Genomic DNA, 20,009 nt, shown 5'->3' on the forward strand with positions numbered 1-20,009 from the left:
TTGCTGTGCCGTCATGTTAAGATTCTGGAGAGCCTAATTAGATACTGAATGGCTTCATGGTACAGCACCTTTACAATCCTGTTAAAATCAAGACAACGTGTAGGAAACTGCAATAAAAGCGATCACCAGGAAGGAACACCAGGCCCTTCTCACTTCCTGCGAGAAAACCGTGGTCAAAGAGACCCCTCACACATTTTACATTTCTCGTATGAACTTTTACCTTCGGGCATTCTTACTTTACTCCATTTACACAGTGTTTAAGTTTATGTAGTGCAGTCCAAATGTCTAGTTAGCATTATTTTACCCTGCAGTAGTGGACTCAAATTATCCTACACTGCATTTAAACAGTAGCATAGAATCAATACTGACTAACCAAGCCTCAGCTAAAACAAAGTCGTGAATCATTTTCAGATACAGCCGTGCTCTCTGCTGTTTTTGTCAGTGATTAAATGAAAAAACAACCAGCTGTGGTCTTGTAGGTCCTAATCCGGTTCAGTAAATCTCTATATTAGTCCCAGATGGTTTGTTTCACAGAACCATCAGAGCCACAGATCCAAATGTTTGGAACAGGGCAGACACTTTATAAAAAGAAATTCTTGGCAGGTAACTGCATAAACCATCTGTCTGTCACTGTCTATCAGGGGCAACTTCAACTTTGGATCTGATCAAACGTCTGATGTGTTAGCTGACGCCAGCAGGAGAGCAAAAACATCTTTTCCATCCAGAAAAGTCTTCATCCACTCCATTTCTGAAATATTGGATGCTACAGCAGCATCTACACTAACCTCATCAGGAGCCACTGTTTTATTGTTTCTTCCTGTAGTTTTTGTCCCGTCATTACACCTAAACTTGGTCGACTGGTTCCCCGAGCGATCGTGTGACATCTTGATCTAGAAACGAGCTGTCTCTTAAGCTGGTCAGGGCCACCACTGGCCAGGGTTGCAATCGCCATGTCTACAGCCCTGCTTCCAGCACCTCCATACATTAGTAGCCACTCATATATCGGTTCCTTTAGTGTGTTGCTGCCCTAAAGGGACCTTCCAAATGTGTGAAACTAGAGAAAAGCTTCAATGATTACCACAGAGTGAAAGACTGCAATGTGAGGGACTGAAATTGCTCTGTACTTGTTCTTCCTCTCTTATCTCCTTAAACTCCGTGAGACTTTTCCTTGAGTATGCACTGGATTGGTGTGGTGACTGATCACTGTGGGGTTTTGGCATTAATGCAAATCTAATGAAGGTGTCATTCAGGATGGCGTGCTTGGCCATTTGATTAACTTTTGTGCAGCTGGAATGAAATATTGGAATACACATGCACAGCATCAGAATAACAGAAAGTCAATTTAACTGTGACAGTACTTTTTTTTTTCTCTCTCTCATCGTTTCTGCACTGCTTGGCTCCAAGCAGTGAGCAGCAGCACGCATGACGGATTGAAATATTGAAATTCATCTTGATGAATTGAGAGACATGCAGCACACATACCCCGCTGGATTCTGTCAGATTGGTTTTTTGTGTCTCTCATTTCACGTGTGATGTGATCCGTTGGAGGAGTCTGCAGTCATGGTACAGGAAGGGTTTCTCTGCGCCCTGCAAACTGCGAGTCAGGCTTCTGCCTGCTGCTGATGTGCTTGACGGGCCCTTCTACATATGATGCAACAGTGACACCCAGTGCGCTGAAAATGCAGGAGTGTCACCATGCATTTACTCCATGGTCTACCAGGAATAGGATTCGGTTAATAACTAATTGCAAAATCCTCCTCATGGCCCTGCCATGGACTGGTGACCTGTCCAGGGTGAACCCCGCCTCTCGCCTGAAGGCGCTGGGTAGGCTCCAGCCCCCCCCCCCCCCCCCCCCGCGACCCTTAACAGGAATAAGCGGAAGAAAATGGATGGGTGGATGGATCTACATTTGTCGGGATCATCTGAAATCCACTCCACGACGACAAAAGTGGAGGGAAGTCTTTGATATTATCCCCCAGTCTCAGTTGATATTTGTGACAAATTTGACAGAAATCCCCTGAGGCTGTCTTGATACAATGCATTGACAAAGAAGTACACATGTGCATGTGAGGTGACAGTCACCTTCACCTTAGGCCAGATCACTTCATCACCCTAGAGAGGGTGCTTGTGCCAGATCTGAGCAAATTCCCCCGAGGTGTTTCTTAGATATCACGTCAACAAGGTGAAGAAGTAGTTAAAAAAAGTGAGGTTTTTTTTTGTTTTTTTCATGAAAAAGAAAGTAAAAGCAGCTTTACTGGGAGCCGTCCAGAGAGCTAACAAACACTTCTGTATCTGGACTGGTTTCACATGGGAAAAGCATCCAGCACTGGGCCAGCAGGCAGCTGCTCTCTGATGTTTGTGCCAAAGATTTCATATGGGAGTTAACACCGTTTTGTGTCTTCAGTCATTCCCTGTGCACCAGCACCACACAGAGATCCAGACAGCACAAAAGTTAAAAGGAAATGAATAACAACCTGAGGCACTCCCCACACAACTGGCCTCAGATTTCTATTTGTCTCTGAGCTTCCTGCTCCCCTCCCTCCTGTGAGCACAATGACCGACAAACGCTAAAAACAAATCAAGACATCCAATTCTTTCATCCAGGTGTGTGCATGCTCTTGTATAGCAAAGATTTTCAATGCACCATTTCATTTGTCATGAATAATAAAGCCGAGACTACTTCAATCTCACCCCATGTTAATTCTCGACTCTGGCTGTTTGTTTTCTTGTCCGATGTGCTCATGCTTCGAAAGAGATGATCATAATTCAGGTCATGAAACAACTGAACTTGTCTGCAGCATCCATGTGGATGGAGTCACGGGCCAACGGGGATACAGAGAAGCTTGCTTTGATCATTTATTTATGTGGCGGACAACTGACGTCCCTCCCGCAACTCATCAGGACATTTAAATTCTCAAAATCGTTTGCTGGTCTTACCAGTATGAGTGTGTGTCAGGAAACGCTGGTTTGCTTGCTCACCTTAATACATAACATCTGGTGAATTCAGTTGGAAAAATGGAACTATCGCTTCCTGCACTTGGAGGAGGTGCTGCAACAAGCGCATACAACAACTAGGAGCCCAATAATGGACTGTTTACAATAACATTAAATGTTGGTTGAGAGAAAGAGAGAGTGAAAGTGTAACAGAGAGAGAAAAATAAGATGAAACCTTGTGCTCTTCTCAGGAGTTGTTGCTGTCTCGTGCTGCGGGACCGAGTTCGCCTCCCAAACTGAGATTGAGGGCACTTGTTTCCAGAAACTGAAGCCAACAGATGGCATTTCACGGGAAGATACTATTCGAGCTGACAAGGGCTTTAGAGGAAGTTTGTGACAGCCACACACACAAGCGGATCACTCACATCAAGAACAAGAAACTGAGGGCCAATTAAGAACAAGAAGGAATACTACAGGGACTCGATAGCCACAAGGCACCGTGGCCTTTAGAAAATGCAAGATCCAGGAGAGGACACATTTTTATGACTCGGACTCACTCGATTCCTCTAAGGATGCCTTTCCCTTCTAAATTCAATTCATTAGCACAGCCAGAGGCCACTTGGAGAGCGCGTAACTCCACCAAGGTGAAATGACGTCATCCAGGCACTTGGAGATGTCAGCAAAACACATTATGATAAAATGCAGATTTTGCCATCAGTGTAACCTGCGCCAAAATTTGGCTCACGTGACATCCCTCCACCAAGTCTGATGAAAAGCGGTCACATTCTTTTAACATGATCTTGTCAATGACAGAAAAAAAAGCACCAGTCACATGACCTCTGTGGCGGATGGAAGCAGGTCATTTTCTTGGATGAATCCTAAAACCTGGAGGTAAATTAGCAGCATGTTGAACAACTGGTCCTTGGCTCAGAATATTGAATGTCTTTGATTACATGCCTCAAAGATCTATAATGAAAAATGTTACTGCAACATTTTGTTCTGACATAAAATACATCAGAATATATCACACTTGTGAGTTTTCATGAATTTATGTGGTTGCCAACGAGCGGCTCAACAAGACGAGGCAGATCTGCTGAGCAGAGAACCGAGGCGTACATCTGCGTTTGTTCGTAGCATTCATAGCAAGCCTTCTACGTCTCGTGGTTGCATTTATGCTTCAAAATCATAACAAGGGTGTACATTTGGGAAGGTTAGCATGCGCAAAAAAAGAGAACATATTTTCAGCAATCATCCAGTCCAAAACAATCCCATGTCTTGTGGACAAGAGTGTCCAAAATGATCCTAACTACCAGGTTGGCCTACAGAAAAAGTCGTTCATGTGGAACTCCATAAAATCAATTTTTAATCACAAAGTTCCATCTTCTTTTGGCCAGGCTGAAGCCTCCAAGCTAAGCTGTAACTTACAGGCGAACTGTTCTATCGGGCAGCTCTGAGGACGTCTGCAGGCCAGTTCCTCACAGCGCTGCAGTGCAAGTGAAGACCAGTGAAACTGACAGGTCTAAGCTCAGAGGAGGAGCTGCAGAGACGACTGTCACCCTAACAGCACTGAAACAAAGTGAAGCTGCGATGATGACAGACACACACTCACAGCACCGTTTTCATGAGGCACCAAAAACACTTTCCTATCCTTTGGGATATTTTTGCTCACTTGTGCCTCTTTGATTTCCTTCTCGCTGCGTTGGGAGGAGGGGCTCAGAAGAGAGAGTGTCACTCGCAATTCAGCGGTGAAGTAGAGTGCAGATTTCAAAGTGTTTGCACATGTCTGGATTTATCCACCGTGACATTTAATAACTTGTTTATTTACAAATGACATTATGAGAAACACAGACACTGAAACAAAGCTGAGCGGTGACATGGTACTGAGCATCAGGTCTACAGACTATGGATGATGGTCCGGTTCTTGAGGCTCTGGACGTACTCTTTAGCCTGGTCTAAGCTCGTCCTTTTCTCTGTTTCGGGAGGTTTCCCCTCCACCAGCTTGACAAAGTAGTGACAATAAACTTTGTCCATGATGCCAAACGCTCCCCTGCCATGGTATCGGATGCGCTTCAGATATTTCCCTTTACCGGAGAAGGACTCAGCTGCAGGAGGGACACAAGAGGGGAGAATGTGACGGATAAGGGACACCAAATGAAGGTCATTTTCGCCACTTTAAGTTACATTGTGAGGTCCAAATTAAATCACCTTCGTCAACCACCTGCAAGATTGACAAATTTAGAAGGAATTTGTTTGGCTTTTGGTAACAGTCGGCACCTATTTGTAATGTTGGGCTGCCACCTAGTGGACAGAACCCAGAGGGGCAGTGCCGAAGTCTGCGTGAAGAGTAAGTAAACAGGGAAAAGGTAAATATCTATCACAGATTGTATTTGAGATTTAAACATTCGACTTTGAATACTGAAAATGTAACTTGGGTCATAGAAGACTTCAAAATACACAACTTATAGAGCACAAAAATGGATAAACACCTGTGTGTTCATGTATGTGGGGTTTGAGGTGAGGCACTCACCGACATACAGGTTGGATTTGTACTCGACATTGTGATTCCTCACTGCCATCTCCTGAGCTTCCAACAGCACCTGAACAGAAACACAGCTGGGAGATCTGTGCACTTCTCAAGCAAAAGTGGGACGCAAGTATCGCATCAGCATCAACGCCTTTAATAAAACATGAGCGGTGAAAAGTTGATGGAGGTGCTATCACTCAAGATGAAGCACTGATACGTGCAGCTACGTACTTCTCTCATGATCTTCGCCCCTTTCTTGTCGTTGAACTCCAACTGAGCGATGGCTTCGTCGATGTTCATCCCTCGGATCTGTGACAGCCAACGAACAGACGGAACAACCGAATCAACGTCTGCTGCACAGCTGTTAGGACAGCATGACATCATAAAGGTGTCCAGGGCAGGAACAGGAAATCCCTCATTGGTTACTCCTCCTGAGCATTCATCCATATTTCCCTTTGCTCAAATGTCTGTTGTTGTGTGTTTGTTTGTGTTTTTGTTGCTATGATGACATGAAGACTGACAGGCTTGTTTTCAGAACAGGAAAGAGCAGATTTGTGTCGCGGTGAAGAAAAGCTTTTTTTCTCTCTACATGAGCCTTGGCAGACTGGTGCTGATTTCAAACACAATGCAGCTCTGTTACAAACCACCACTGGTGCCTCCAACAACAGTTTGAAACAGGCTGTTTGAGGATGTCAAGCTTTATTCTCACCATTTTGGCCAAGTACCACATCTTGTCTTTGCTGTATTTGATCTGTCTCCTACAGTGACAGATCTCCTGTGGAAGAGAGATTCAGATTTATGTACAGTAGCAAGTGACTGCTTTGCTTTTCTAGAAATATCGGCTTTAAGTATGTCAGTCTTTGCGTTACAAACAGGCAGGGAGACGTACTGCTGGTCTGCGGGGCTCATCTGGCAGCTGAGGAGGATACACCACCCGGTTCTTCCTCTCCCACTTATCTACTTCCAATGAAGAGGTGGTGTGGAGGCACAGCAGCTGCTGAGGGCCACCGACTAGAACTGGTAACCTGCAAAGAGACAGAGGATAAAGATGTGGGGGGGGAAAAAAAAAAAATCACCTGCACCAGCCGAGACATTCACACTCCATCATCAGATTATACAAAACTCTTAATTTCTCCCCGCTGGCTCGAACCTCTTTAAAGGCTGGAACAACTCCTGGGGGTGTTTGCTCAAGGACCCATTAACTTAAGCTACAGAAGAAAAGCTGATAGCTATTAGGCCTGTTGATCCTCCTTTGTCTGTACGTTGAGGGCGATAAAAAAAATTATTAAAAAGAAAACTTGTGATAATGAATCTAGCTTGTAATCTTCCCAGAAAATTCTCCAGAACCAGATTAATTATACCAGACCGGCACTGTGAACTCGGAGAAAAATGAGTTGAGAAAAACCTGAAACAAAGTTGTCTGGAGAACAGAGTTAATTCTCCTCAATAGTCCACCTCTGTCTGATCTGTCCTTCTGCAGTAACGAAGGTAGCTTGCTAGCTCAGAAGCTAACGTCACTGCTTCAGCCATGTTTCTTACCTTGACTGGAAAAGACGGGACAGATTCCGAATAAAAGCGGTACCTGTAAACACGCAAGGAGGCGTCAAACCGTTGCCAGCGACACAATATTACCATGCAACGAGCAATGTGAGTATGAACAGAAGTCAATCTCGCTCACCACCTCCCGTCATTGCGGCAGCCATGTTGCCTTTTCACGTCTCTGAAAAAACACTTTACGGCAGTACATTTTAAAAACTTTATTAACAACTCAGCGACTTCGTAGCGAACATTTTATGGATTCCAGGGAACATTATGGAAAATATTGAATACATGAATTATTTCAAACACATAGCAGACTGTAGTATATGAAGACACGTCATTTCAAAAAATGTATTATTTGAGAGATTAATTCATAAGGGAAAACAGCAAAAACAATTTCGGTTGTACGGTTATCAGGGGAAGTTGTGTACATGAGGTCAAATGTGACAAATTACAAAACGAAACATTTATCAACTTTTTTTCGAAAGTCATGTTAATTAAATATAAGAGCATAGATAATATTTAATTAAACCTTATTACAATGTCTAATTAGTGTTTCGTGTTCTATGTTTTTTTTTTACAGATTCTTCACTGTAATTTGTCAATTAATAAACAGCTTCCTTTAACAGTAAATGTAAAATGCGAAATTCGTGTGGTTTGACCCAGCTCATCTTCCGTACTAAACGCCATCAAGAATTACGACAGCAGGCCGACTCATACGGCCGTTGTCGCAACGACAATCAAGGTAACATGTGAGAAGTTTGCCTGAGATTTTTCAGACTTTACCTCAAAAATTATTAAGCTTAAAACTGTCCTAAGCATCATGCACGAAAAGTCGCTTCCGGCCTCTCCCAACTGGTACTGCTCACGCTGCAGTGACGTCAACAGCAGCGGTTTATTGGGCGTCGGAGCCAAAAACATCATCTTTTTGATTGACGTGTCTGTATCCACTTGCAGGGTCGTAGGTAAGTCTTAGCCCAGAGCCGGGCATCACACGCAGTACGTCTCACGACCGAGTTTGTTGTTCCGTAATTATTGTTTAAAAATGGTGTTACACGAAATGCAAGTCACGATTTTTGTGTCTGAAAGAGGACGAAGTCACTGTCTCGGGTGTGATAATTAAACGCCTGGAGTCCTGGACGGAGGAGAAACATCCTTGTACTGTTATTTTTACAAATAACAAATTAAATGATGAAGAAAAAAGTCCCAATGACATCTTTTATAGCCAGAAGGCGTGGTAAGATGAGACACCCAACACCTCGCTTCTTCGTTTTCCAGGTGAGCTGTCCGGCCATAAAGGTTTGGTGTCAGGCTTTTCCTTCTGTCAGCATGCTGGGCAGAGTCACATCTGTGCCAGCTCCTCCAGCGATGGCTGCGTTCTCTTCTGGGACTCTGACAGAAAGACTGTTGTGAGGGAATACACAGCTCATCAGGTGAGGGTCAACTTTCCCTTAAGTTTCCCTTACGTTTGAATTTATCCCAATCGAAAAGCTGTGAGGCTCCAGTGCACACCGGCGTCCACGGGGTGACATTTTTATTGCTGCCTGCATCAAATGGAGCAAACCACGTGAACATAAACGTGTCCTCAGATTTACTCACGCTGGACTGTCATCAGATGCCCCTTTCTGAAATGGTCAGGTGCTGATTATCAGTGGATCAGCGAGGTTCACTACCTGATTAATGTTGTTCGGCATTTTGTTAGGTTTTTCTGTGGACTTGATTTGTTGATACGACATGAATGAGTTATTAAATATTCATTTTTATTCGTGATGCATATTTTTGCATATTTTATGTACTATAAAGGAGCGCCTCTCTTCTTTGATTATTCTGTTATTGCTCTGTTGACATGCAGCAAATCTAACAGTCGATCCGGCCTGAGATACTGCAGGTAGTTAGACACGGCTCTCTGGCAGAGGGAAGTTCTCAAATACCCTTAGCAACATCTGAGTCCTTCCCATGCAAGCGAGGGACGTGCGCTTGTTGTAATGGCGGTTTGTTGTTCAGAACCCTGTCTCAGCCCTCCACTGGTCCCCGCTGGATAAAAACCTGGTGGTGTCAGGGGATGAGAAGGGAGTCGTGGTGTGTCACTGGTACCACACAGGAGACACCGCCAGCTTCTTCCCTGAGCCCAGGACCATCTTCTGCCTCAGCTGCTCCCCCCACACCTGGAGCACTGTAGCTGTGGGGTAAGAAGCCCGCCGACAACCCACTCAGCACACTGCTGAACACGGTTAGACTCACCAATACAACCCTAATAGAATCACACTGGTTTAAAGGTCAGCCAGTATGGGTTTCATCATGGACTACGCTGATATTTACGGATTAAGGCAACTCATCACCAGTGTGACCCACATATTTCAAATTTGAAATATGTATTAATCAAATGAATCCCCACAGATAATCAAAGCCAACTTTTTGCTATTACTATTATCAAATGAGCGAGATAAAGCAAACATGGCGCACACGCCTCGCTCCTTGAACAACACCGTACTATCAGATACTAAATCTATGCAATGTGTATTTGTCTTTCAAAAGTGTATATGGTAACATTTCTGTTTCAGTCTGACAGTGGTGTACGAACACTAGTTGCTATGGTAACTGTCCACTGTTCAAGGTACAAAGATGGGATGATTGTGCTGATTGACGTGAGTAAAAAAGGCGAGGTGATACATCGTCTTCGTGGGCATGATGATGAGATCCACTCGCTGGCGTGGTCGCCGCTGGCTGGTGAGGACCCGCTGTATGGCGGCGCTGAAGACAGTGAAGGTAGCAGTCACTCCAGAAGCATTCCAGGTTTCTAACACATGGCAGCACATTTCCCAACACTTCCCTCTCAACTCACAGCAACCAACGGCGTGAGCGCCGGAGAGAAGTGCTGCTATCTTGCGTCTGGGAGCAGAGACCAGACGGTGAGGATCTGGAGCACAGCGAAGGGCAGAGGTGAGACGGCCCGCCGATGCTCAACTAGAATTAGTCTGCAAACCGATTTACTGGATTGAAGCTGCAAAATTTTGTGACTTTGTCCTGATGATATATTCTGGTTGAAGGGGATTGGTTATTGTTCTACACAGCGTCCCTTTTAGCTCGCTGCTTCATTCGCTTCAGATTTCAGTTTTGAGTCAGTTGTTCCAAATTATTTGTAAGATTGTGCATAATCCACCATATTGCCATTATTGGTTGAACCTGCTTTCAGTAAATATGATATTTGATGGCCTGTCATCTGTATTTCACCCCCCCACCCCACCCCCATATAGGCATCACAACCTTGAAGTTGCCATATCTAAAGAAAAGAGGCTCCGCCGTCGACCCTGGAATCAAAGAGCGACTTTGGCTCAACATCCACTGGCCAAAGGGACGGCCAACACAGCTCGTCTCCAGCTGCTTCTGGTATACACACACACACACACACACACACACACACACACACACGCGTGTCTCATCAGTCAAATGGGTCGAGTAGAATTAGTACTGAACAGAAAAACAACAATATTACAAAGAACAGTGTGCATGGTGTATTTTATTAATTCACTGGTTTTGCCGTAGAAATGTTGATGCCCCCTCAAGTGGAAGATTCTGGTGTAAACTGGAATTTGATGATTCTCTACGATCATAGAGGGACAACAGTCACTGTCACGGCGCACTAAAAGGATGCCGTGTTTGCTTCCTCTGAAGTTAGATTCGTTTTTGTGTGTGTCCGTCCGTGTCCAGTGGTGAGCTGGTGATGTGGGACCTGACCAGGACAGGGAAGCAGAGGTATTCACTGTTTGGGACATCCACTGAGGGTCAGAATCACAGCAGGATTGTCTTCAACACCAGTTCAGTTTGCCTGCAGGACAACCGAGAGCTGCTCATCAGCACCTCCATGGACCGAGAGGCGAGTTTGCTCGCACATGCAGGGATTTATTGTATATTAGTTTATTTTCTCTGACTTGATGTTGTTGTTTTCCAGATCAAGTGCTGGGACCTAGCCTCTCTAAACTGCTGCTGGACCCTGCCCACACTGGGCGGGTTTGTCTACGCGCTGACCTTCTCCCCTGTTGGTACAGGGTGTCTCGCGCTGGGCGTCGGTGACAACATGATCCGAGTCTGGAACACGCTGACCACCCAGAACCAGTATGACACCAGGATCTTCTGGCAAGGCATCAAATCCAAGGTCACCGCGGTAAGCTGGCACTGTCGTGTCTCTGAGGAGGTGGTGTGTCCGTCGCGGCGCGGCTCTGAGGGGACCTTCGAGATGAATGTACTGTCTCCCCTGTGGACTGTGCTTATTGTTATTCTCCATGTTGTAGTTTTAATCCTCCAGGATTTAGCCAACCGCTACAGTGTCAGGATGTAAGATTCTTAAATTCCAAAGAGTCATTTTCAAACTTGCTGCGATCTTTACATATTTAGATTTTAGTTCAATGAGTTTTGGGAGTTTTTTTAACATCCACTAAGTCTTAAGATTGACGACGATGGCAGAAGGATGAGCGCTAATATCAGGACACATCTGTTTTGCTTGTTGGCACTTGATTACCTGTTCATGAATAAGTAAGGAGGTGTTTGGAAGATTAGGTTAAACTTTAATTAGTTTTTGGACTCATTTCAGAAACTTAAAAAGAGCGGAAAAGATAAGATAACAGGAATAAGAGACTTGTTGTTAATTTCAGCTGGCGTGGCACCCAAAAAAGGAAGGATCTCTGTCTTTTGGAACAGATGATGGTAAAGTTGGGATCTACGATGTCTTCTCAAGCAAGTAAGGTTAATTTTCAAATTACTATAATTAAAATGTGACTTTTTTTAGTTTGGAAACTTTTCCTGAGACCCATAATGTTGTTGTTTTTTTTCATGTCTGTCTTTTCTTGTTTTCTATGTCGAGTATTCCTGACTGAGCATTTATTCTGCTTCATCTCCTCGCAGGCCGCCTCAAATATCGAGCTCCTACCACAAAAAAACTGTGTACACTCTGGCGTGGGGACCACCGGTGCCCCCGATGTCATTTGGTAAGTGTCTAATGAACTGTGAGGAACTGCTGCTGCGTGTCGTGAACACCCTGAACCAGCAGAATCACTCGGCGGTGGGATGCCGAAACGCAGCAAGTCAGCAGGAATAGCACGTCTTTTGTGTAATTGCCTCTGTAATTGAATGAGCTGAGAAAACACACCCCCCACATCTGTCACTGGTGGGGAAATGAAGACGTAGGAAATTAACTTGACACGCTGTTGGCAGATGAAATTTTGATGAGTGTATTAGTCACTCGGCTTTGTTGCCATGCCGACAATGTGCTGATGGCTGTTATAAGAAGAAGAGGAGCTGCTTAATTATGAACATGTGGCATTGGCACCAGTTCAGCCCAGTTGGTTTGTCTGCTGGAGCTCTGAAGTCTGACTGGTTTAGATAGTAAGTCCAGTCGCGGTTGGCCTCTAGTTTCAACCAAATAGACAATGTAGTCTTTGGTCTAAATTTAGTCTTTAGTCTGCTGACCCGTCACCTTTAAGTTATTGGTGCGTGTGACGTTCAGGTGCATCAGAAGAAAAGCAGCACTACAGCTTGTACAGCTGCGCGGGGGAAGGCGTCATTCTGCAGCACAGTCCGTCTAAACTGAGCGGAGAAGCATCGGACATCGACAGGCTGATCAAAGACACCAACAACATCAAGGTAGGAGGCGCGAGGATGTGAGTGCCACCACACCGCAGCAGGCAACACATATGATGTCAAAGTAAACATGTTCTACTACACGGTCAGCCAGTTGCTGAATCCTCCCTCCAGGTCTGTTTATTGTGACTGATAATTCATGTTTGCTGCTGAAAGGAAATGATTCGAAGGTGAGTTCTGTTTGCCTACAGCACAAGTTGTCTCCACACACCGACCTGCGCTGGAAGCCAGATGGGAAAGTGCTAGCCGTTGGTAACGAGGACGGGTAAGTGAGGGGCCAGCCGGTCTCTCTCTGCTGCTACCTGAAGTTCTGAGTGCTGACGACTGCCCCCTGCTGCAGGTGCATCGATGTCTATCAGGCCCCCTGTCTGAAGCTGCTGTGCAGCATCCAGCAGCATCACAAGATCATCAACACGTTAAGATGGCACCCCGACCACAACGCCCCGCCAGAGCTGCACTGCCTCCTGGCCTCAGGCTCCAGCAACGCCATTGTCTACGTGCACGACCTCCGTTCAGTGATAGGTGGGAGTGAAATTACATTTTTAGATTTGAGATAAATATAATAAGCCTTTTTCTGGAGACCAACTAAAAACTTTGGCATAAACAAGGCCAACAACCTCCCTCAAAATGTTTCCACAGTGGGTGAATGAGTTCACAACTCAGCTAAAGTCAGCAGAGTCTTTCTTACTGCAGTTATTGAAATACCTCAAATTAAGATGTTTATTTATGGAGCTTGTTGGGAGCATTACAGAGCAGAACTTAAGTAACCAGGGAACTTCATCTTCCTGGCTAACAAGCTAGCTGCTAGCCACTGTTCTGTTTGTTGAGAGAGATTGTCAGGAAGAGTCTTCTTCTTAATCTTTCCAAAAGGATTCTTGAAGGAACTATGATTGACTGAGGATAATAGCGAGACACAGATGGACAAGAGTTTAACAGTTTCACAGAATTCTCATTTGGACGCGTGTAAGTGCTTCCCAGCTGTGTAAAGTCCCATGTCAGTCACGTCTTATCTGTCTGAAGAGCTCCATGTTTTGTTTTGTGGTGCAGAGAGTCCTCCAGAGAGCCCTCTGGTGGTGACGGAGCCGTATCGCAGGCTGTGTGGTCATACAGCTAAAATCACCAGCATGGCCTGGAGTCCACATGACAACGCCAAGCTGGTGACCGCGTCCTATGATGGAACCGCTCAGGTCAGTACCAGGCCAGGAGTTTTCATCTCTATTGGACCGGAATCGGTCTGAATCCGCCCCAGAACCATACAACAACTTCAATCTGCGTGCCACTTCCTGACACCTTCTTATGAACATCCGCGAGGTCCAGTTTTCATTACTACACAACTTTAAAAAAAGGTTGCTAGTATCTGGTGGGCAATAGAGGTACTACAGTGAACCTTGAAGCATAATTGATCAGTTTGACCGATTGGTTGGTGTATTGATCAATAACCCGAACTGCCTCTTCTAGCTTCTTCCTGCTTCTCTCCTGGTTTCTTTTTGGTGATGTAAGATGATGTAAGAGCAGAATCAGCCTCTTCACTGCCTCTCACATTTGGAAATGTACCATTGCCTATACTTGTTCTGCAAATTTGACGTTTTGAGCTGTACGTGAGGCAGGTGAAGCTGCTCCATCACCTGCTGCAAGATGCTGCTGAATGTTGCAAACGGCTCAAACGTGGACTTAAGTTTGGCAGCAGTTTGTTCCTTCAGGATTTCCCCTCACGGTGGATGTTTTTGTCGTGTTCAGGTGTGGGACGTCCTGCAGGAGGCAGCGGTGGCAAACTACCGGGGTCATATGGGCTACCTGCTATCTGTGGACTGGTCACCTGTCGACCCGGACGTGATATGGACTGGAGGGAAGGACTTCACTGTGCAGGAGTGGAGAGTCTCCAAACAGCAGTTTACAAAACCACCCAAAGGTGTTCATTACTGGCGTGGATTTAACCCTTCATACTCCCTCTGTTCCTATTTAGAAGTTTCTTTGTGGCTGCAGCTCTACAAATGTGTTGTCCTGTAACAGGTGCTCATGTGTTAATATTCAAGGAGTAAGCAACTCTACCCCCCCCCCCCCCCCCCCCACACACACACACACACACCCCTTCACATCCCTCCTTTCTGTGCTTGCAGGGAAGAAGATGGTTGAGCTGAAGGAGAAGATGAAGGCAAATCCCAAGCAGAAGAGGAAGAACAAAAAGTCGCCCGGAGCACCGCCGGCAGAGATGAATGGAGAAACAATTGCAGAGGTAGCGATGGCAGCCACAGGACAGGAGCTCTCTGATGAAGACGAAGAAGATGATGTCAGCTCAACAAACAGTCTGGTTCCTCCAGCAGGTAACGGTCATAAACAGGAGAGAGAGAGAGATGGTTCTGAAGGTGCTGACAGCGTGAGGCTAACTCTACTAAGTGATGCTAACTTTATCTATCCTCAGCCACTGTTGAGGCACAAAGAAAACCCTGGACTGCAGCGAAGACCAAAGACAAACCAGGTTCATACCTTCTTGGAATGCTATTTTGAGATCACGTGCATGCATGTTTCTGTGTTAGCTGCACGAGTGTGTGTTTTTGTGCGTCTCCAGACTTGAGCCTCCTGAAGAAGAAGAAGCCTCGCTCCATGCTGCCCATCAGTACATCCATGGACCACCGGCCCAAAGACGAGCTGCTGCAGGACTGCATCACTCTGGCTTCTGTCATGCACGGCGATGGTGAGACTGCGTCGACTATGACTGACCCTCATCTGCTGAGTGTAGTTAACTGATGCGCTCAGCTTTCAGAGACAGCAAGCTAAGACAGACCCTTAACAGTGGTAGTCACATGACCGAAAGGCTGACTTTCTGTGAGACACCCCGTTATGGAGCAAACATCTCCAGTTTCCTGTTGAGTTGATTGAGGTAGGGGTACATATACTAGCTAGCTCAAGCTTGACTTGATGGTTTGTGGTCTCCAGCACCCCCTGCAGGTTGTGTTCCAGGCCAAGGAGAACACACCCATCTGGGACTCTTCTCGGACAGACAGGCGCTACATCGCATGTTTAAGGCAGAAGGTACATAATGTTGTTAAACTAAGCACAAAATAAAATCCCGAAATTTCCAGGATGCACTTGTATACTGTATGTCAACTCTTTATTTGATAAAAAGCTTTAAATCAGTGCTCACATCAAGAAACCCAAGCTGGTGGACAAAGTTGTGATGTGAGCCGTTTTTCAGACGTCTCATTCATCCTGATGTCTCTCTTGTTCCTCAGAGGAGAGCCACATGGAGGCGGGTCACTTTGAGTCAGTTGTGTACCTGCGGCTGTGGAGTGGAGACCTGGAGGGGGCGCTGCAGCTCGCCACAGAGAAAGGCGAACTGACTGACCACCTGCTGTCCGTCGCTCCCATGGGTAGAAACACTTTTAGATTGAATGGTTGTAGTCGAGCTGTGTGAAGACTGCGTGGTAAATTCTAAGTTTTTTGTGTTTCCTCCCCCAGCTGGCTTCGCGGTGTGGAGCCGCACGGTGGAGGCCTATGTCAAGCAGCTGAGTCTGCAGGAGCAGTACCTGAAGGCCGCGTCTCACCTGCTGTCAGTCAACAAGCTGTACGAGGCCATCGACCTGCTGTCCTCTCACAAGCTCTACAGGTTCTCCTTATCTACTTTATGTACTCTTCTCTTTATGCTGCTCCCTAAGAATGTTTATGTGCCAAGAGAACCGACCTGTGATGGAGTGTGTTTGTGCCAGGGAGGCCATAGCGCTGGTCAAAGCTCGGCTGCCAGCAGACGAGCCTGTCCTGAAGGAGCTGTACACCTGCTGGGCGTCCGTGCTGGAGAAGGATGGACATTTTTCTGCAGCTGCTAAATGGTGAGGACCGGAAAGACTCATCTCCTCGCCATCGTTCCCTGCTGGTTGAACTAAACTTTTAAATTTGCCGTGTCTTGCTTCTCGCAGTTACGTTGCTGCCGGGGCCAGTTTCGACGCTGCCAAAGTAATCTCCAGGAAGAACGACTCGTCCTCACTGAGGACGGCAGCCAGTCTGGCAAGGATCACGGGGGAGGTTTCTCTGGCCCAGTCACTGGCGCTGCGATGCGCCAAAGACATGGCTGCTGCTCACGACTGGGTCGGAGCTCAGGAGGTCCTGAGCTCCCAGGAGAGCTTGCTGGTCAGCCTCGCAAACATAAACCGAGAAAAGAGTTTTACATCATCAGAATTGTCTCTGTTGTACTCAGCCTCTTAGGATTTTCAGGATTTGATTCAGAAATGGATTATTTAACTAATACTTCCATTGTTTCCAAGCCTGGGCTGTTTTCCCATGAATTTGAGTTTAAATTATATTGGGGATGATGAAATGGATCATTCTGTGCTAAAAACATCATGACCCGCTACTATGAAACAAGTGCAACAGAGCCTTTGTCCCAATCAGAAGTAGAGAGCACTTTGGCACTTACTGGTGCGAGTTTTATCGTTATCTGCTCCGAAAGTCGAGGAAGCCGGTCTCTTTACAAACTGTGAATAGATTTTTATTAAAAGTTGAATTGGCACATTTTACCTCCTTTCATTGACAGTTTTCTTGTTTTTGTGAATTCAGTGGTTCATCTCCTCCGCAGGTCCACAGGCTTCACCTCTGTGTTGCTGAGCTGCTGTCTGCAATGCTGGTGGACTCCGGAGTTTTACCTCAGTCGTGCGTCTCCGGTCACAGGTGGGCGTCGCCAGGCGAGCAGCACGTCAGCATCCTGGACCGAGTGAGAGACGTGTGGGATGAGGAGTTTAGTGTTTCACACAAGTCAGCGGGGCTTCGCAGCGTTGACACTCTTCTGCTGGAGCTGAAGTCTGTGGAGAGTCCAGGACCCACTGCCAACATTCCCCTCAGACAGGTACCAGGTCCTCCACGGATGAAGTTGATTAACATTCATTTAAAAAAGGAAACTCGTCCTTTTTAGGAAACTTACAAGTAGAAAAAGGTGTATAATTTCTGCCTAATTCAGTTTTTTATTTAACAATGAAGAAAACAGCCTCCACAATCTCATGCTTCTTCATGACCTCATCAAACTGCATCTGTGGCCTCTGCTTCAATTGAGCCTCCACCATCAGAAGTTACATACAAACATTCATCTCCTGAAGACGTGATCTGACCCTGTCCTCGTCTCAGGTGCTTCTGTACTCATCCCTCCATCTGACTCGATGTGTGTTGAGCTGGTTACTGGACAACGATGGCGGGATGATGAAGGAGTTGTGGCAGGCAGCAGCTTGGCTCCGAGAGGCCGGACCCTTCCCTGTCTCCTCAGAGCTCTGCAGGATTCTGTTCCCTGACGGTAACTTCTGTCTCCCTTCTCAAACCATCAGCAGTGAGGTTAAATGGTTGGATAATGAATACTTGTTAACAGTAGCAGTGCGACTGACATTTTCTGAGCTGAACATGGTGACCCCTCCTCTCCGTCTGTCTCAGGGGACGTCACTGTGGTTTCCAAGAAACACCACAAAACACTTGATTGCACTGATGAGGAAGCCAAAGCTGCCGCTAACAGTCTGCAGGCTTTCATTTATTACCACCGTCTGTATGAACACTGGTGGAGCCACTCGGATCAAGACCAAGAGATCCACACCACACTCTCCTCCTCAGCTCCTGACTCCCGTTCTGGAGGCGCCGTGATGGACACAGTGGTGAACGGAGGAATGTCAGAGTCGGGATTGAGTTTCTGTCTAGCAACCGGGAGGTTTGATGCATCGCTGCTTCTGTCTGAGCTACACGCCACATGTCAGTTCAACCAGAGGTCTGTGAGAGAGATCCAGGAGCAGCTGGCTGCCATGGTGCAGCAGCACAGCAGAGCCCAGGGAAAGCAGCTGGACCCTGGGGAGAAACGGGCCGACGGTCCCGCACAGACACCTGCTGATGCTGGGCAACGGTGAGGAGCCTCTTATTTGCTCTTTTCCAGCTCACAATCTTTGGATTTCTTTTTTTTTAAATCAAGCCTGAAATAATGCCAATTTGGAAGTTCTAATCCCCCAAAAAACCCAGCAGATTACTGAGAAAATAGTAAACATGGAAACAATTTGACGCTTTGTGAGAAAATTCGTTTGTAGCTGCTTAAAAATAATCCCTTTAAACAATGTGATCGCTTGGGTAATTGAAGAGTTTGTAATCAGTCTTATGCTTGTGTCTTGACCTGAAGTCTGAGGTCCTTCTGTTCTCTCCCTCAGGCCTGATGAGCAGGAGTGTTTGCTGTCTTTATCCACTAAGATTTTCGAGTGCCAGAAACGGCTGGCGGAACTGCCTGATACAACCAAGGTCTGTCAAATCAAGCATGTGTCTTCCAAATTAGCCTTTCCTCATTCAGTTGACAGGAACATAAAGAAGAACATGAATAATGCCATTAAAACCACTCTGCGCCTCAACACGAGTGTCTGTCTGTGTATTTCCTCTCAGGTGTATCCTCACCCAGACGTTCTCGAATGCTGCCTGGTTCTCCTGCACCTCAGCCAGTCTTCACCCTCCGTCCCAGAGTCACTGCACAATGAGGCCAAAGACTTGCTACGGAAATATGGAACAAATCCTCCCGTCCTGAAAGCCTCCGAGCGATTCCTGGCCTGAATCTTCATCTGGGAGACTCAAAGCACTTCCATTGTACAGCTATTTGTTGAATAAAATGATCTTTAATATCAAAATGACGTCTACATGCCCTGAGTTGGTATGATTCCAAATCAAAAATGATTCAGATTATTTTTTGTCTCCCAAGATTTCAAATGTGTGCAGGAAGATAGATGGTAGCAAGCTGCACCCAAAGGGTCTGGAGGCAGGACAGACCCCAGGCCAGCCGTCCTGTCAGACCACCGACCATCCTGTCAAACCAACAGGCCAACTTGTTTATTTTGGGTCTGTGGGAAGAAGCTGGAGTTACATCCATAGTTTGAAGAGGTGGAAAAACTATCTAGAAATGGCTGTCGTCCCATCAGTGAACAGGGGAAAGTAGGAGCTATACTACAACCAGCCACCAGGGGGCCTCTCTACAACATGCCTCCGATTCTGTAGGGACCCGCATGAATCACGATTGGACGGGCATGTGATGAAGCGGTCACTGTAGCTACAAGAATATCAACCATATAAAGTTTTAAAGTTTCAAACTTTGACTAATTTTCTGTACTATATGTTCCTGCGCATCCCTCCTCAGCGACACCTCGTTTTTTTATTTACCAACTGGCCTAAATATTAAACTTACAAAAATGAGCTTTTTATTATTCCAAGAGTGAAATCAGCCTCCTTAATAGCCATAATTATAGAAAAATGAATGCGGTTACACAGCTTCCATAAAACACTGCTGTTAACCTGTCACAAAAACAAACCAGGAAATGTGGCCCGGTCGCAGCTGCCAGCTTGTTTTCCCATTGCCACTAGGAGGATCTGGCTTCACTGTTTCCGTGGA

The 20,009-nt window shown here is 46.0% G+C and overlaps 2 protein-coding genes across 3 annotated transcripts; one reads left to right on the plus strand and one right to left on the minus strand.

The window, feature by feature from the left end:
- Positions 1-4,718: 4,718 nt before the first annotated feature.
- Positions 4,719-7,224, minus strand: mrpl22 (mitochondrial ribosomal protein L22). 2 transcript variants are annotated; one of them, XM_086226479.1, is made up of 7 exons: positions 7,137-7,224; positions 6,998-7,040; positions 6,348-6,483; positions 6,168-6,233; positions 5,690-5,767; positions 5,462-5,531; positions 4,719-5,036 (listed from the first exon to the last, which is right to left on the minus strand). In XM_086226479.1, the coding sequence occupies exons 1-7, from the start codon at positions 7,159-7,161 to the stop codon at positions 4,828-4,830; spliced, it is 627 nt and encodes a 208-aa protein (XP_086082605.1). In that variant the 5' UTR covers positions 7,162-7,224; the 3' UTR covers positions 4,719-4,827. The 2 variants fall into 2 exon arrangements, with proteins under 2 accessions (XP_086082605.1, XP_086082606.1); XM_086226480.1 differs by having other exon boundaries at positions 7,140-7,169.
- A 472-nt stretch (positions 7,225-7,696) lies between these two features.
- On the plus strand, positions 7,697-19,264 carry gemin5 (gem (nuclear organelle) associated protein 5). The gene is made up of 28 exons (XM_086179373.1): positions 7,697-7,962; positions 8,276-8,430; positions 9,002-9,183; positions 9,612-9,763; positions 9,842-9,937; positions 10,252-10,384; positions 10,706-10,871; positions 10,947-11,159; positions 11,647-11,732; positions 11,897-11,979; positions 12,498-12,634; positions 12,823-12,896; positions 12,972-13,153; positions 13,679-13,818; positions 14,369-14,540; positions 14,749-14,952; positions 15,051-15,107; positions 15,198-15,323; positions 15,566-15,661; positions 15,862-15,999; positions 16,088-16,235; positions 16,336-16,455; positions 16,543-16,753; positions 17,199-17,465; positions 17,741-17,903; positions 18,038-18,494; positions 18,790-18,877; positions 19,016-19,264. Exons 1-28 carry the CDS (start codon positions 7,821-7,823, stop codon positions 19,178-19,180), a joined length of 4,353 nt encoding a protein of 1,450 aa, XP_086035499.1. The 5' UTR covers positions 7,697-7,820; the 3' UTR covers positions 19,181-19,264.
- Positions 19,265-20,009: the final 745 nt, after the last annotated feature.

The sequence above is a fragment of the Aulostomus chinensis genome, chromosome 15 (assembly GCF_037954235.1).
Source record: "Aulostomus chinensis isolate RoL2024-O1b breed Wild chromosome 15, RoL_Achi_v1.0, whole genome shotgun sequence".
Classification (NCBI taxonomy): Eukaryota; Metazoa; Chordata; class Actinopteri; order Syngnathiformes; family Aulostomidae; genus Aulostomus; species Aulostomus chinensis.

Excerpts from the sequence above, each read along its gene's own strand:
- mrpl22 (XM_086226479.1), bottom strand. The coding sequence starts at position 7,161 with ATGGCTGCCGCAATGACGGGAGGTG. Across the intron at positions 5,768-6,167 it reads TGTGGTACTTGGCCAAAATG|ATCCGAGGGATGAACATCGA; the intron begins GTGAGAATAAAG and ends TGGCTGTCACAG. Across the intron at positions 5,037-5,461 it reads CAAATCCAACCTGTATGTCG|CTGAGTCCTTCTCCGGTAAA; the intron begins GTGAGTGCCTCA and ends TCCCTCCTGCAG.
- gemin5 (XM_086179373.1), top strand. The coding sequence starts at position 7,821 with ATGCACGAAAAGTCGCTTCCGGCCTCTCCCAACTGGTACTGCTCACGC. Across the intron at positions 9,184-9,611 it reads TGGAGCACTGTAGCTGTGGG|GTACAAAGATGGGATGATTG; the intron begins GTAAGAAGCCCG and ends CCACTGTTCAAG. Across the intron at positions 16,000-16,087 it reads GCTGTCCGTCGCTCCCATGG|CTGGCTTCGCGGTGTGGAGC; the intron begins GTAGAAACACTT and ends TTCCTCCCCCAG.